Genomic DNA, 17,726 nt, shown 5'->3' on the forward strand with positions numbered 1-17,726 from the left:
AGGAGAGTCATTTCCTTTCTTTTTTCTCACGTTTTCTCAAGGTTTTATGTATTTTTATTGTCATGATTATGGGGTTATTTGCATTAGTCTTACTCCACATCATTAGAGCCACACATTCTTGATATACACATTTTCCTTTTTCATACTTAATTACGGAATCCCAAGAGAAAAATACATTTAGTTTTCCGTTCGTTTAAGAGTCCATCAGAGAGATGCATTGCAACACTACCACCCATGAAGGAACTAGCTGTTAACAAAGTTTTTTATATGTTGGCCTAACATATGTTACATTTCTGTAGACACTTTTGCTTTAATATAAGGCATTCAGCATGTTCTTTCATGCAGAGCAAAATCTCTATCAAGAAGTCAAATAAAGGCAAGTAATACAAGTCACTGCAAAAAACAAACATCACAGAGTTTGATATCCTGATAAAAATAAATAGGGAATTGTTTTCTCAGTATTCATCTGTGGAAGTCTGAGCAAGGCACCCACCAAAGGGGACAAAGGAGAGCCACAGCCTTCATCCCACCAAAATGCAGTCCAGCCTGTTCTTCATTTCAGGGCTATTTCTTTAGTACCACATTCAAAATGCAGTTATGATAGTGACCATTCCGCCGTACAAATAATATTATTAAATGCAAATAAAATAATGCTTATTATAGTGAGAAGTAGAGTAACAGGCTGTCTCTATGAATTATATGCCTGGACTTTCTTACCAGTTGCCCACTTAATATTCTCATGAGTGGTCTTTGCTGAGGTCCTGTTCAACCGTAGATTGACTATGTAATGCCGAGACTCGTGGGGTTGCTCCGCACGGAAGCACAGGCAAACTACTGACCATTACGTTATGAAATGGATGATGGCTCTGAATTCATTTTTAGACAGCTGGGTTTTTTTCATTCTCTGCCATCTTCTGCACTGGCTAATTTTGCTTCTTTCAACTACAGCTCAATTTTTCATTGCTCTAATATATATCCTATGTAGATACAAAACATATTCTTCTAGCAAAGATCTCCACACAGCTCAGGGACTCGGAGCTGAGTGAGTACACGTGAGGTCAGAATTTGACTGAACATGCACACAGCATCTTTTGATATTGCCTCAGTGGCAGAACAGGTCATGCTTTGGATTTGAACTCTGATGATGCCTGGAGTATCTTTCATGCTCCTGATAAAAAGAAGGGGCCTGTTGATAAGGGAAGGAGCAGGTACCTAGAGCTGCTTCTTTGAAGTTCAGTGGCAAGCCAACCAAACTGAGAGTCTTTCATCAACTCCGTTGAGCTTTGGGTCCACTTCTTAATTGCTTGGTTGCTGGGTGATGTGTAACACATGGAGTGGTGTTAAAATGCTGCTCTCTGATTTGGGTCTTGATCCAGCAAACTCCTTAAGTATGAGCTTAACTCTAAGTTAGTCTCCTTGAAATAAACAGCATTACTGAAGTTTTATAAAGCTGAAAGCAACCTGAATTAATGGTTTGAACTGGATCCACTAGCCCAATATAGTCTTATATCTGCATCTTTATACCAGAATGACTGTTTTCTCAGCTTAGTGCCGCCATAACAGACAACTGACAATTTTTAGCCTGGGCTAAATGTCCTATTCCTGTTTCATTTCTGGTGTTCCCAGCCCTTTCGCTCCTTTGGTCTGCCTTCTTGGAGAACTGCCGGTGAATCGTGGTGGGACCAGAGCTGAGCTAGGTGTGTTAGGCTTCTGTCCTTAAAAGGACAGAGGTGTCTAAGGCAGGTACTACCATATAGTATTAATTTCTTCATTAGAGACCAGAAATGTAATTTTGTGTTCACTGGCTAGGATTCATTTTATTGTTTTTATTCACTAAAAAGAAATTGCTTTTAACAAGGTAAATGACCTTAGAGTTTTATATCTTCCCAACAAGCTGTGACCAGCTATGGAATACACTAAGTTGACCATGAACTCTGTCATCTTTTCCTCTGATTTACACAGAACCTTATGGATAACAAATAAAGTTTCTCCTTATTGCAGGAGGATGGGGGAATAAAAAAAAACCAATGAATATCTGAACAGGCTGCCATAAATACAGCTTACTTGGCATGCCTGTCCCTGAGATGAACTGATTTGTGGCCTGGATTCAAAAATGTTTTACTGTTCTTTGCTTCTCTGTGGATTCAGCTATTTAGATCAGGCTAATTTTCAACTGAAGGAACTGAAGAGTTATTATTCTCCCTGAAGGTTATCTCATTTGTTTAAAAACTGGTGGCAAACCATTGACCGCTGTATTTTTTTCAGAGAGCAGCCATCGGGGAGGAGGGTTGTATCTGGAAAACTCCCACATGCAAACTCCCAAGTTTCTTTCCTGAAATAACAAATAGTTTCACGAATGGTAAAATTAACTTCACGTGGTTTCCAGCAACTCTGTCCTCAGCTGTAGCAGAGGATGAGCTCATCAGTTTATGCTGCATGGGATTTAAGAGGGGATATTTCTTATCATAAAACATGTCAGAATATGGTATCTTCTTGGCCTCTACCACTGCATCAAAGTTGTTGAGGTTGACCAACCACTTTTACAAGGGGAAGAAGAGCAGATGTAAACTTATACACAGGACAACACCTTAGGATGTGAGGCTAAAACCTTAGAAAAGTGGAACTAAATATTCCATATTATTGATTAGGTCCTTAAAATAGGTCATTCTCTGAATTCTTATACTTTCAGAAGGAATTGACACTTGCGGGCTCTCCTTGCTCAATGGATATCCAAGAACAGATGTCAGATTAGCTATTAGCCACCAGTAATTGCCTTTTGGTTTGTTTTTGATTTGGGCTTTTTTTTAGTTTATTTTAGTGAAGGAATTAATTGTCTGTTGAACGATGATAATAAAAGGGAACTTCTTTCTGTTGTAGGTGTGTCATGGCTGGGAGTAGCTTTAACAAGAATTTGTTGATTCACTGCTAAAGCTTGCAAGGAAACGCAGGCAACCAGAGCAAACACAGGGTGAAACTTGTGTTTCTGAATCTCGCTACTTATGCAGCATGGCATTAGGAGAACAAGTTCCTAGCTGGGAAGGAGAAATGTTGGATGTGCTGGGCACCCATGCTGAGGAAGGTCTTGAGACAAGCACAGCTTTCTGAATATTGAGTTGAACTTCCCAGTTTGACACCCAGCTGCCCTCCATGCAGGGAGAGGAAGGCAAGCAGTTCTGAAAATGCAGATGCTTTGAGAACTTAAGTGGGAGTTCCTCTAACTTGGACAGCTGGACTATCATGTATACCATTGTGTTTAAAATTAGTGGTTGGGAAGAATTAAGAGGAAAAGAAAAGAGAGATTAGTTCAGATAAATAAAATATAGAGCAAGCTGCTTCCCAGTCAGTTCAGACTCTGCAGGGAATTGTCTCACTGCAAAGGATGTCTCCCAGCTTTCTTCCCACTCATCTTCCTTATGAGATAGTTTCCCTCCCCCAGTGCAAGGATGTCTTTGTAGCTCCTGCCATCTAGAATATCCTCCTCCTGTGTATTGCTTAAATGGCCGTTTTGCCTTATGACTTAACACCTACTTTTATTCATTGTGAAATGATTTTATATGCTTCTTAGTAAACGTGACAGGCAGTGTATTACCTACTGTCGTCTTTTATTTACTCCCATAAAGCATTATGGAATACAGTTAGTATGTGACATTCAGGACACTGTATAATACTGCATTGTATTGCATACAACATGGTACAGTTCAGCGCCTTGAAAAAAGCACTGTCTTTTCCTTTGCCTGCATCTTTTCTCAAGTGGTTTTTTTCCTGTTTTTCCCCATGGCCGGTGTCCGGTTTCCGAGAGTTCCCCCAGTGTATCTGGTGAGGACAATGCTTGTCTGTTTGGAAAGGTCTTGTCATTTTAGTCTCACTTCTTAGTTGCTACAAGAAGTAGAGGAGTTGCTCACATCTCCTCAAGCTGTTTCCTAGATGCTTGTTGATTCATGGGGGACCATCCTCCAGAGACCGAGTTTGGGTTGACTGTTTTCCCATGTCTATCTAAACCAGTTATCTTTGCAAAATCCCACTGAAAATCCCCTTAGAAAACTCTAGTGCTTTTGGTTCTAGTTCTGGCTACACCGCTTCAGATTGTAATTTAGCATGTGAGGAGAGAGGTAGGAGGGAATCAAACTGTTTCAGAGCTCCTGAAGAGTCTACTCCAGTGTCAGGTGAAGGCTCTGAGTGGCTTTCCATTTCATGCCATGTGAGTTATAGAAACAGTATTTATGTCCATTCTCATCAAGCATACTTTCTTCCTTTGTGGAAAAGGCGTATCTTCATACTGTAGTATTTTTATATCCCCTATTTTACTATACTGAGCATTGTCTCCCCATGCTTCTCTCCAGCCTTTCCTCTATAATGACTCTATAATTACTGCATTTACCATGATAGAAATAACAAGCCACTGTGCTATGATTTTTAAGCCTTTTAACATGTGCAGCTTTATTTCTCCATTTACCTGCTCAACTTGGATACTGCAGAGCTGTGCCAGCCATTGCATTTCAGCACTGATCTTGGTCAGCTGTGATTGACTTGCTGGCAGAGCACCCCAGTCTGTGGGGTTCAGAGGTTAAGTTAAATGAAAAGCCGTGACACAGCCTGTCTTCTTGGGGTACAACAAGATAGGCTGGTAACATACTTTCTCAGCTGGTGTGCTGAGTAAAGTGCACAGATTTTTTGTGGGGGGGTATATGTATGAGCAGATTTAAAAGATGCTGTCCCTAGCACTCTGATCTCAGCAGCTGACAGCTCCAGAGTAAAGCCTGTGCTAGGACTGGCAGGGGAAAGGGAACCTTTCCCTCAGAAGCATGAACCATGTTGAACCACACAGTGAAATGCGCGCCCGTAGTGGGAAAATGGCAAGAGTTTGCTGTCCAAGAAAGAAGAGCAAAGTAGTCTCAGATATAGGATGAGTTCTGCCGTGTTTTACTGCAGTAACTTTTGTTGTGTCCTAGGAAATGGTTGTTTCATTCAAAAGTGCAGAGTTTGTTTACATCAAAACTGTTTTATTTTTAATCCTCTTTTTTGGACATTTTGGACATAGTCCTGTGAAATACCTTGTCCTTTTGGGTATACTTGGTGTTTTCAGAGTCAAAAGGTCCTCAGCATTTCAGTAAGAAGTCAGTAGTGTTGCTGGACATTTTGTTTCATTCCAGATTAGGAGAAAAAAACCAGAGGTGTCTTTTTTTTTTTTTTCCTGAAAAAGGAAAAAAAAAAAATAGAAAACAGACTTGAGCATAGATGTTGCTGATGACAAGTGCAACAAAACCAATAGATGGGTGGTCTTTATTTTCACTGAATTGTCACTTTTCCAATGCAACTTTTTGGTCAAGACAGAACAAAACAAAACAAAACTGGCTAGTTGTGCACTTTTTGAGCTATGGAGTCAGGGCTGTATTTGCTTAGAAAGGTTGGCTCAGGGTGTGAGAACGTTTCATCTTGAATGAAAGCATCTTAGAAAGATGTCACCAATAGATCTTTAGAGATAGTTTTTACAGGAAACCAGACTTTTCTAAGTTTCATGTTGTTTTGAAGCTAGAATTATTACCCTGTCAGAAGTGTACAATGAACTGTAGACACACAACCCTGCTTTGCTTACAGCTGTGTGCAGGGAGGTATCTACAGCCAGGAACCGGTAAAAAGTAACCTGAAAAATAGATGCACTTACCATGAAGTTTTTACCATATCTCTGGGTTCCTGTTTTCCATGAGCATTTATGAAACAAATATATTTATTTTGTATAAAGAGCTTAGAAAGCTTCTGTCAAACATTAGATTTTATTTTAAGAGAGAAGACTTTGGTTACTGTGTGTGGCAGATGGCTGTGGCTGCTTGCTTACTTTGGTTTGTATTTCCAACAATTGTAGAGTGGCTTGGTGGGAGAAATTTTCCCCCCATTTGCTCTTTCTCAGTAGCCAAATTCAGGAGAAGGCACCAGTTTTATATTTCTGTTGCTTGCAGTGGAACTGGAGGTTGACCTGACATTCAGCAGAGTACTGGGGGTGATGTTCAGTTTAAGATGAGGACACCAGAGTTTAGGTGTTTGCATGAGAGCAAGTGTCCGAATTCCCGTAGTAAGCAGAAATTTGGTCAGTGCAGTTGGTGACTGACTGAGGACCTGTCTGGGTGTAGCTCCCAACAGCTATGTTCTGAAGGGGGTCAGCTTGCCCATGTGCAGGTGGCTCCGTGAGACAGCACAGCTTCCATGGGACTGTTGCTGGGGTCTGCTGGGTGTGCTGCTGGACCTCCCTGTCCATGTGGAGGCCAGGCAGGAAACCGTACTATGTCTGAAATGATGTTAGAAGTATCTCTGTGAGTGGCTGAACTGAGCCCTAGATCCCCACACACCACATGGGGAGCACAGATAGCTGTCTCATGGGTGGAGGCTCAGATCTGAGCGTCTTAGCTGGGAACTGAACCCTGCTGTGACCTGCGTGTTGCCTTTGAGCCTTCTGATCCTCAAAATTTCACCACACTAAGGTTGCCAATGCACAAAAAAATAGTTGTTTGCAGCTCTTTGATGCTGGGAGACAAATTCCAGTATCAGTAACTTCTGAACAATGCAAGTGCATGGCGCAAATGAGAAGACATTTTGACTTTTAGAGAGCTTGGTCTTGCCACAGTTCCTGTTATCCTTGGAGCTAGGGATTTGCAGCAGCTGAGGCTGTACCTCAGTATAAGTAAACTTTAGGAACAATTGAGTATTTGCTCAGGCAGAAGTTGTGGAATTTTAATTCAGTAAAGATGTCTATTTGTCTTGAAGTTACTCAATAAGATGGTTGGTGGGACACTTTGGTGCAAGTGTGGAGTAGCTATTTGTGTTAATGATCCATTGACAGAAAATTATTCACACCATATAAATAAAATCAAAATGTGACCTAGCACATGTTTCTGGGATGAAACACTGAAGCACAATAAACAAACTTAGACTCACTTGCACACATTTTCCTGCAGCCTGTTATTGCTGGTTTTGTTCAGAGGGCATCTCTCCCCAGAGCACCGAATTGGGGAAGAAGAGCTCTTTGCCTTTTCACTTTACTCTGTGTCACTTCATTGTTCTCAAGCTTGCAGCTATTATTAAAGTTTAAATTCTGGTTTAAAACCAAAATGGTGAGAAGGAAATTATATAATCAATATCGATGTAGAAGTAATGATATATTTATCATAAAATAAAGAGTCTATATAGTTGAGTACTGTTCTTATTGTTTATAGGGGGATGAATTAAGAGAAAATACACTGTACTTCCTAATTAATAATAACTGCTCCTAGACCCAACTTTTTATAGACTTTAAATGCAAATAATTTGTGCTGTGTTATAAACTGTTGTGTTTTTTGCCTTCCTGTAACTGGAACAACATACTAATTTCTACAAGTTGTGACTACTAACAGAGAGCAATCACCTCACAGACTTGTACCGAAAAGAAGAGACCATCAGCGTGGCAGGGAACGGCTGCATCCACAGTCCTCGCTTCCCCAGCAGTTACCCCAGGAACCTCCTGCTGACGTGGCGGCTCCACTCCCCGGAGAGCACCAGGATCCAGCTGGCTTTCGATAATCAGTTTGGCCTGGAGGAGCCTGAAAATGATATCTGCAGGTGAGTGGCAAGTGGAAGTTTGCAAAGTTTATGGATGTGGCCACTGGCATGAGACTGCAAACCAAAATCTGGGTACCTCTGGCCGGGTCTAGGATGGTCCTGCTTTGAGGACAGACCTCCAAGGGTCCCTTCCAACCCAAATTGGCCTTTGAGTTTATAAATAAACTGAGCTGCCCTGGACTTTAAGCAGTTTTGGTAGATTTTAGTCCTTCTATAATACTTTAAGCACAAGGCACTTGTACGCTCAAGTCCAGCTACCTAACAAGTCAGGTAATTTTTTAATAGGATTTTGTCCTCTATCACCTCTGTCATGTTTCACCCAGGCAAAACCCATGTTTTTCAGTAGATGGAAAGCTCTGGGAGGTGTGAGTGAGTAGGTATGTGTTTGTATCGGGGTGTGAGGGACAGATAAAAATGCATTGAAAAATATAACTATGTTCTTTAGATTATTTGTTTGTCTTTATTTTTACTCTTCACTGGTACAGTTTGGTTTAAAACCTTTAAATATAGGTCCACAAACATCAGTGTACTCTGCATACTGATACATCTAATAAAGTATACTCTACTATATCCCGGTTGCTTTAGTTTCCCCTTTTAAGCAAAAGTGACCATAAGCTCAGTTGCTCTGGCTGATTAACCCAGGTGGATAAACTGCTTTGCATTAGCAGGGCACAGAGCTGAATCTTGCCAACATTCACTAAAACAGGATAAATCCATGAAGGTTTTTGTTTATATTTCTTCCATTCAGCCCTCTGTTCTGCGGGTGAGAGCAGGCTCAGATTTCCCATGCGCTCCGAAAGGCAGATTGCTGTGATGGTACTTACATAAAACGCTGGAGTCTCAGCTTCCAGCTCTCTGCCTGATCATGTTGTTACTTACGCCTTATCTGTGCAGAGAACTGGGTTGTTAGGATTTCTGCACACCCAGCCTCTGCTTATCTTATCTTTGTCAATTAATTTGCGTTTATAGGGTTTGGCAGCTCTGCAGGGTTTTACAGGGTGGATTTTTTTTTTCTTGTTTTACTTTTTGTTAATTTTCGACGTTACCAATAGAGAGAACCATTTCTGCAGGTTTGCTTTCTGTGTAGTAATAAAAGAATGCAGCCTGAAACTGGCTCTCCTTCCCTGCGCCTTGATGGTCTTGGCATCTGCTGCTCTGCTGTGGTACTGTTGGTCCAAGATCAGCAGCAGAGTCAGTAACAACAGTTACCTCCTAGCACCGCAACCGCTTTCCCAGATTGAGAGCCTAATGCATACAGAAGCGACCCATTAATATTTACACAGTGGATAAACTGTGGCTGACCTTAAAGCATTGCAACTATGAAATGGAGGGCTAATTTACTGTGGAAAAAAGAAAGATGAACTATTCTCTGTCAAGAGCCATTAAAGGTGGTGGCACGGTGAGGGGAAGTCAAGCTGTTATTGGCATTATGGGTTTGGGGACCGTCTTGGAACACAATCCGCCTGCTTTTTCCAGAGCAGCTAATTTAGGATGCAGAGAGAAGCAAAGACCTTCCATCATCCATAGTGTCTGTAAAGCTGGAGAAATTTCACATTCTTTTCTGCAATAAAGCTTTCCTTGGCCTTCCAGGAAGACCTTTATTTGCGTAGTATTACTTCCATCGTGAGGAATTTCTCGGGCAGGCAGCTCGTGATGGCTTTAAGCCTGTTAAGTACTGTGTGCATAGTTAGATTTTTTGCTAATTCTGAATATGTTTTTCAAAACTAGGTTCTTTCTGCAACTTCAGTCCCTGACAATCCCTGCAGTGCTGCTTTAGAGAGACAGCCAGGCGTGTTTTAATTGAAATGAATGCTGAGAGCTGAGCGTGTGCTTGAATGCTGTGCATTTTGGACAAGCAATTCAGGACCTCTGCACCTTACCTTCCTTTTGTACTTGCTTTTGACCTTATGCTTTTTTTCCCAGAAACTTCCTAGTGTTTTCTTTCAATTTTTCATTAATGCTAATTATTGTAATTTGCATACTATTAAGACTGAACTGATTGAATTTCATTCAGGCTGAGGAATGAAAAGGTATACATTAGCAGAGCTGTTTCAGAAGGAGGGGAAATATTCAAGGTTTTACAGAATTTTCTAGAAGTGCTGTTAGCATTTCCTGAGGCACTTGATAAGAGATGATTCTGAAAAGCAGTTAAGTTTCCCAGCCTGTGAGGTTCCTTGGATCCACAGAAACAACCGAGATATTGCACCTACTTCAATGACCATTGCAGCAAAACCTCTGCTGTTGAAAGCAGAAATAATCCCTGAAAGCCCATGGATTTGCCCCATTTTTGCTAGCAGTTAGTCTGGCCCCTGGCTTCAAAAAGTGGGGAGGCCAGTCAGGACAATTTTCACCAAAGCCTACAAGGTTATGTTATGCTGAAAACTCTGCAACCCCTCGTGTTACAGTAAGAGTTCCCTGGCCATCGTGCTGCCCAGGGGGCAGTGGCGGATGCTTGTGCGGGCAGCATGGAGCTCTGCTGGGTACCACGTCCATCACCATGAGGGAGTGGGAGCAGAGGTCGGTGGAGAGAGCCTGAGACAAGTTTACCTCTGTCTGAAACTAAACTCTGTCCTGTTACAAAAAAATGTATGTTTCAGCAGAGTTTGGGCAGATTTAAGTGATTTGGTTATGGCGAATCTGTTATTTTCTGTTCTGTGCAATTTGGGGTTGGTGAATATAAAAGCAGCAGTGCTGATATTCTCAAGCCATGTAGTGCTTGCATTTTTTTCTCATGGGCTCTCAGCAGAAAAAGACGAGCAGGTCTGTTATTTACAGAGCTATTCATCTCCCACAACTGAGCAGGGAGGCGGGTGCTTGGCCCACAGACCCGGGCGTGGGGAGCAGCACATTGCTAGTAAGAATCAGTTAACAGTCTTAAACTCCCTCTTTGGAGGGAGCACATGCTTTCATACTAAAAACCTTCCCTGGTAAAGACCTCCAAAGTTTTAAGGCTTAGCTGTGCTGTGAGGATGGCAGCTCTCCCCATCTCCCGTTGCCTGCACTCAACCCGCTCCTCTTGTCATCACCTCTCCCTCGCCGACCACAATGTGTGGGGCCCAATTCTGGCTCCACAGATATCGAGGGATTGTTTTTTTCATAGATGTTGTGAGATCAGGACTTCATTCTCTTCCTTCCTTATTCTCAATAAATGACCGAAGCAAGCGAAGATGCAGGCTGCGGCAGTGAGTGCTCTCATCCCTGGGGTTTAGTGCCTGCTGCTCCTGGCAGAGCCTCTTTGGGCTGAGGGCACCACAACTGTGGCACGAGTGCCTGGCCAAGGTGTGACCTTGCACAGGGCAAGACGTGCTGTTGGTTTTCCCCTGGTGACAGCACCCACGCAAACAGCGGAGGAGGGAGGAGTCCCTGCCGCAGCACGCAGAGTGACAGCCTGCCCTTTTCTGCTTCAAAGTTTGAAACGAGTCTTTCCAAACCATCTAGCAGGAGAACCGTGCCACCTACAAAGGTCCTAAAAGGACATGCACTGCCCTGTGTCCCTCCAGCATCTCCCTTTGCTCCTGGCACGGCGGCAGCCCGGCTCCAGCCCTCCAACAGGCACAGCAGGCGGGAGCTGGTGGCTGCTGCTGCAGGGAGCTGGGGGACCACCGGAAAGTGCGCAAAGCTTGCAGCTGCTCCGTTTGGGCAGCCTGCCTTAAATAATATTTTATCAGGTCTCTAAATTATTTATCCACCACATGAAACGCATTGTGTATGTTTACTGTGTACTAAGCACATGCAAGTGCCTCTCATTGCTATTTTAACGTGTAGAAAATACTATCTGTCATGTTCCAGGAGCCCAAAAATCAGCCATTTGGGCACTCAGGCAGCAGCTTGCAGCTTAGTGTATTTTGTGCTACGTGAGCATGTCCAGCATTTGTGGTATTTAGTCTGATGTTTTACAGTGGAGAACGGGGAACAGTTGTCTTTGTGTCTCCATCTGGGCTCCTGTCTATTTGCAACCATCTTTTGTAACCAGAGTTAGCAAAAACTAATTCTTCAAACTGGTTCCCAGGTATGACTTTGTGGAAGTGGAAGATATATCGGAGACTAGCACGGTTATACGAGGACGGTGGTGCGGACACAAGGAAGTACCTCCAAGAATAACATCAAGAACAAATCAGATAAAGATAACCTTCAAATCCGATGACTACTTTGTGGCTAAACCAGGATTCAAGATTTGTTACTCCCTTGTGGTAAGTGACCTAGCTGTGTCATGGGTGAAGGACAGATTGTAGTATAAAAGAGCATCAGTAGTTGAGGACTGGATGGTTGGATCGAAACACTAATTGACTGAAAGTATTTTCATTCCAACAACTACATTAATACAGATCATTAATACTACAGTCATTAATACTACATTAATGACAGATCCTGTCATTAAATATAAAATAAAGTCAAGTCCAGGCCAAGATTTACACTAATAACATGTTTCAGAAGCACTAACACTTTCTGCAGTGAGGCTACACTGCCAGTGCCATGACAGATGCTGCAGAAGTAACAAAGAAATGGCTGCTCTATGAACTCCTTTTTTATGTTCATTTGAGGTCAAATAAAAATACCTTGAGGGGCTATGGCTGTGATTCTGAGTTAGTGCGGAGTAGTTTATTCTACATGCAATAAAATTCTACATGCAAGACAATGTGCTAAGGCTCAGGCTGTATTTTTAACCACGTATAAACATGCCTCTCTGTATATGCAGTGGTGTTACCAGTGTATCATGTACTGTTTCAGTGAGATGAAAACCTCCTGTTTTTTCATTTTGGTTTTGTCTTTAGGGAGCAGGAATGCTCATTACTCTAAGTAGATTTTGATACAAATATGTATTCCTTTGTATTGTCCTGATTAATGTTATAATGCTTTTGGTGCAGTGTAGCTCGAAAGAGGCAGATTTTGCAAACACTCAGGAAATGGTAAGCACTCATTTATTATACTATCATAATTATATTTTCATATCCATCACACTTCTTATTCCCTTTTTATTCAGTCCACTGTTATTTAACAAGAGTAAGAAAGCCTGGAATAGAAACAATGTTAATGCTGTAACAGGAGAAATCCACTGTTTGAGTCATTTCACTTCAACCTCTCGGCTTTGCATGCATGTATGCCTATGTATGCTAAATAGAGTCCATAAAGAGCACATTGTCAAGACAACTCTAAAGATGTAAAGATTTTGCTCCCTTACATTTAAATTGCTAGACTTCTAGTGGAGTAAAGCATTGCACTATGAGCAAATCCTGAGCTCTAATTTACTCTAATTTGAAAGTAATCTACTACAAGTAAAATTTAGGCAGAACAGTCTATGAAAGACCACTGGGCATAAAAATGAGGGAATGAAGCAGCCTCTCTTTACAGTGCTTGTATTTCAGTGCAGCCACAAAAGCTCTGCTGCATTTAGTAAGCTTTATTCCAGACCACGTACAGCTAGTCTGATAGTATTAGGCTTTCCAAAAATCATAGAATCATAGAATCACAGAATGGTCTGGGTTGGAAGGGACCTTAAAGATCATCTAGTTCCAGCCCCCCTGCCATGGGCAGGGACACCCTCCACTAGACCAGGTTGCCCAAAGCCTCATCCAACCTGGCCTTCAACACTTCCAGGGATGGAGCATCCACAACTTCTCTGGGCAACCTGTTCCAGTGTCTCACCACCCTTATAGAAAAGAATTTCTTCCTTATATCTAATCTAAATCTCCCCTTCTTCAGCTTTACCGTTAGCCCTTGTCCTATCACTCCATGTCTTTGTAAACAGTCCCTCTCCAGCTTTCAAAAAAAAAAAAAAAAAGAATGTCATCACTCAAAACACAGGACACTCTGCACTAGAAAGCTCAAAAAAGGCTACTATATTTATGTGATTTCAATACTATGAGTAAACAGAGAATTTTACAGTCCAGCAAATCTATTCAGAAGAATACTCTCCAAGTGCACCCTCTGAATAAAATGCTGTTTTATTTCTGAGAACTGTATAGATGATTAGTGGCATTCATATGTCACCACAGGATGGAGGGTGGTGTGTACTTAGCTGGTTTTCAGATGTCAGACCATCCAACCTAAAACTGCAGGTTTAATATTCAGCAGCGTCAGCCCTTATTCGATAGTCCCCACAGTCGTTTAGAGCTCAGTTCATAGATATCCTGAGCACTGCTGACCCCTGAAGGTTGAACTCATTGTGCATTTCTAGGCGGGAAACTAGAGAGCATTAATGAAGCATGCAAAAACATATGGTATTTTGTTTCAGATTAAATGAAAGACCTTTACATTGCTTTTTTTTTCCTTTCTTTGTAACCTCCAAGACACAGCTACTTCTGGGGGGGTTTCTTGGAAAACAGTGCACAAGATATGTGCGAATCTTGAACTTCCTTGTTTTTTCTTATGTTTGGAGTTTGGATCTCCATGGCAGTCGTTTGTTTGTATACCAGACTCTGATTGATAATCTTCCAGAGAAAATTGAAGCAAGCGATTTGGAGGGTTCCCTTGAGTTTATTGATCAGCTGCATCTCCTGAGCGTGGTGCCAGAATGGCTGGGTTACACATCCAGCCAAACAGCCTCGCAGCCTTGCTCTCTGGCCTTCTCATTTATGAATCTTCAAGGAAGTCAGTTAAGTTCACTTCATTTGATGCAGATCAAGTTTTTACTTAGTTCAGCACTCTGCATGAGGCACAAATGAGGCACCGCAGAGCTTAGTAGAAACACACTTCATTATCTTCATGTACTCGTGTTTTTGCATTGACTTCACATTTCAGTACCGTTTAGAGAAACAAAAAGGGTTTGTTTTTTTTAGAGAAGGCATAAATTAGACTTGTATCCATGAAAATCACATTTGCCCTTGTAAAACAAGGCATGCAAAGTAAGCAGCCCATGCAAGATGGAGAGGATCCGTCACTCAGGACGGTGGAATTAGAATTCAGAGTGACTCTGGAAAATTAGACTGAAAAAAATACAAGGATGAGCTTTAACAGGACAAGGCTGAAAGCCATATGGATGTGTGGGAGTAATTAACTGTCCCAATATAAGATAAGGGACAATGGGCAAGGGAGCAGATCTGTGATATAAAGTCTGAGCATCTAAACACAGCATTTAGTAACTTTTGCTTGCCAAGGCTGGCTCCCTCCACCTTCTTCCTCTTCCTCCTCCTCTCCCCACATCCTCCGCCTCTTCACATCTCTGACTCTGTTCTCCCTTCTGTGGGTCTGAGGGACTAGGAAGGCTGGAGGGGGAGCAGGGAGGGCGGTTTTGGAGAGAAGGGTCAGATCCACCATGCTGCTGTCTGTTGCCTGTCCCTGATCCACTCTTTTCCCATGAAGGCTTAGCACTCCCTGGGGGTGGGAGCTCCAGGGTGGAGCTGACTCCAGGAGCTTATTGGTGAGCTGAGTGTGCCCTACCGCTTATCCCAAGTTGAGTAAAAGTCAAAAGTGTCCTTGACTGGAAAAAGTCACTCCTGCTCTGTGCTGTCTGTGACGGTGCAGAAACAGGCAAGGATGCACAGCTGGTGGCTGGTGTCTACGGACACTTCACATTCAAAGCCCCCAGTTGTAGCTGTGCAGTTTGTTGGCTTAGCCTGAGTATCCACACAGAGAAATGGCTCCCTTGAACCTCTTTAAAAATTGTCTCTTCCTTCAAGCTTCACAAACCTAGAGCAAAAATGGTCTGGAGGAAGCCCTGGACAGCTATTAGGCATGAGCCTCACTTAGTCGCAAATTTGTTTGAAATTCCTCCCTGCCATTATCACTTAAAGCGCTTATTTCTCAATTTTTATTTTTTTTTTTTTTACTTTTCTTGGTTGAGTTGCCTTAGAAACATTAATTTGCAGTATAGAAAGCACTGAGGTATTTCAGTCTTTTTTTCCTCACGTTGTATAATTTCTTACTCTAAGGAGATAGCGTTTCAGAACAAACATTGTAGAAAAATGTGATACAGAGGAAGATAAGTAATCTTAGGTTACTTACACAGTTGCTAGAGGGGAGGTAGGCACTGTCAGGAGAGAGGCCCCTGGGTTGCACACTTTAAAGTAGGTGATGTGAATATTTCATATTGCCACAAATGTAAAATTTCATTCCACCGCTGCTTGCGGTGCAGTTACCTTAACTGAGGGATCTTGCATGTAGCAAGTAAGTATTCAACAATTACTGAAAATACTGCATCAATTATTTTGAGATGTGGGAATCTAAATTAAGTTAGACTGTTGCACATGGAAATAATCTTTGCTTGATTGAAGTAATTTTATGCAATCCTCGTTTTCCTTCTGAAGTGAAATTCTTCCAATGTCCTAATTCTGGAAGGGAATGTTAACAATATTGGACCCCATGTTTTACAAGTACATTAGCTTGGACATTTACTAAAATTAACTAGGAACTCATTCAGGAATGTGTTCCAGCAATAAAGGTGAATGTTTTGAATTAAAATTTCCAGCCCTGCATCTAATTTCATTTTAATGAGACAAATAGAAAATGTTGGATTCCATTTGCTAATTAAAAACATTATTTTAAGTTTACTGTAAAAGGCACATATTTGTTATACATTTATAACAGTAAATTGTTATTGCCGTACTAATTGTTTCATTAATCCTAAATGAAATCCATATTTTGGAACTTCAACTAAAATCATTATTGGAAACAAGGGCTACAAAAAAGCTAGGAACATATGTATATGTATCTATATGTATATGTACAAACATGCATATATATACAGACAAAGATGTAAAGTTAAAAAAATATATATTTGCATAAACATATTTTTACATATATATATATGTGCTTTTACTTTTCTTTAAAATTAAAATATAATTCATGACTAGGAAACATCACATGGAATTAAGAGGAGTCTTTACTTATTTGGGAATTGTAAACCAACAGTGGTGGACATGTGATGCTAAACAGGAGAACCTAAGTGTTTTTGTCCCAGGATAAACTTACGTGTCAAAATGTGTATCAATGTGTTGGATCATGAGTAATTTTTGCTTGTTTGAAATGACAGGTTTTGTATGAAGGAGCGATAAATTAATGGAATGGAGAGGGGGGAACTTTGGGTTTCGATCCATCATGTGGAATTTTACAGAGAAGTAGCTTTCTGCTAAACACCGAGGCTATGGGTCACCACTCATATCATCAAAGAGCATTGGTCACAAAGTGGGGTAATACACCACAGTCAATCTAATAAAATGTAATTACTTTACCATGCACAAAATATTGACTAGTACAAGTTAGTTCAAATACTAAACTTAAACTCTTTGATACTTGCTCATTAAGCTCACATGAAAACATCAAAAATTCAAAGCACGATCAGACAATGAAAATGGGCAGAATAAGAACCTGATCCTGATACTTGTACTCACAGACAATCACTCTGAATTCAGTGACTGGCTCCCTTTATTTTACCAGATTTGTTTGCACAAGTAGTACAGCACCAGGCTGCAGGGATTTTAAAGAAGTCAATAAATAAACTCCCTTGTAAGAGTTAACATGATCACAAAACGATTCAGCCACCAATGTGAATACAGATTCATAAAGACCAAGAAGAATGACTGATTCTTCATCACCGGTCACAGAGCTGAATCCAGCCCAGAAGCTGCATGAGTCTTTGCTGCTGTGCTCCTGTTTTAGCTTGTCACTTCTTTCACAGAATAGACATTTCATTTCTGTCTCTAAGACTAAATATTCTGCCTGAAAACCCGTATAATATATCTCATGTGACAACAGGCGTGATAATGGTGCATGAATACCTTCCCTAATTTTAGATAATCCACAGAAGGAATCCCAGTAAATTGCTGGGGGTACAAAAGGAGAGGAATGGGGTGGGGGGGATGTCTTGGTTAATAAAGTGGTTGAACATGAAATAGATCTCACGATGAAGAATCAAGAACTTACACGTGGACGCTTTATCAGTTGTTTTTATGCTACTCTTTCTCTGATTTCAGTTTTGATTGCCTGTCTATGCTAGACAGCAAAGATTTTTCATAAATACAGCCCATGTGCAAAACTCATAACGATCTAGATGATGAAACTTCTATTTCCTTAAGTTCTGGCAAAAAACTATTTTCTGTGTTTTTGCTCAAGGCATACCATCCTCATAAAATTATCAGCCAGAGGCTCATCTTTCAGGAGAGAATTAATTAAGTCCTTTCTAATTAGATAAAACTTGCTCAAAA

The 17,726-nt window shown here is 41.2% G+C and overlaps 1 protein-coding gene across 6 annotated transcripts in view; it reads left to right on the forward strand.

Moving 5' to 3' along the window:
• PDGFD (platelet derived growth factor D) overlaps nucleotides 1-17,726 on the forward strand; it is a 145,171-nt gene that overhangs the window by 75,002 nt on the left and 52,443 nt on the right. For 2 of the 6 annotated variants that reach the window (XM_075742286.1, XM_075742290.1), the window contains exons 2-4: nucleotides 7,383-7,587; nucleotides 11,597-11,777; nucleotides 12,453-12,494. In XM_075742286.1, coding sequence (XP_075598401.1) covers nucleotides 7,383-7,587; nucleotides 11,597-11,777; nucleotides 12,453-12,494 — 428 coding nt within the window. The remainder of the gene's footprint in view (nucleotides 1-7,382; nucleotides 7,588-11,596; nucleotides 11,778-12,452; nucleotides 12,495-17,726) is intronic. The other 4 variants (XM_075742291.1, XM_075742287.1, XM_075742285.1 and 1 more) reach the window with 3 other exon arrangements.

The sequence above is a fragment of the Balearica regulorum genome, chromosome 1 (assembly GCF_011004875.1).
Source record: "Balearica regulorum gibbericeps isolate bBalReg1 chromosome 1, bBalReg1.pri, whole genome shotgun sequence".
Taxonomy (NCBI): domain Eukaryota; kingdom Metazoa; phylum Chordata; class Aves; order Gruiformes; family Gruidae; genus Balearica; species Balearica regulorum.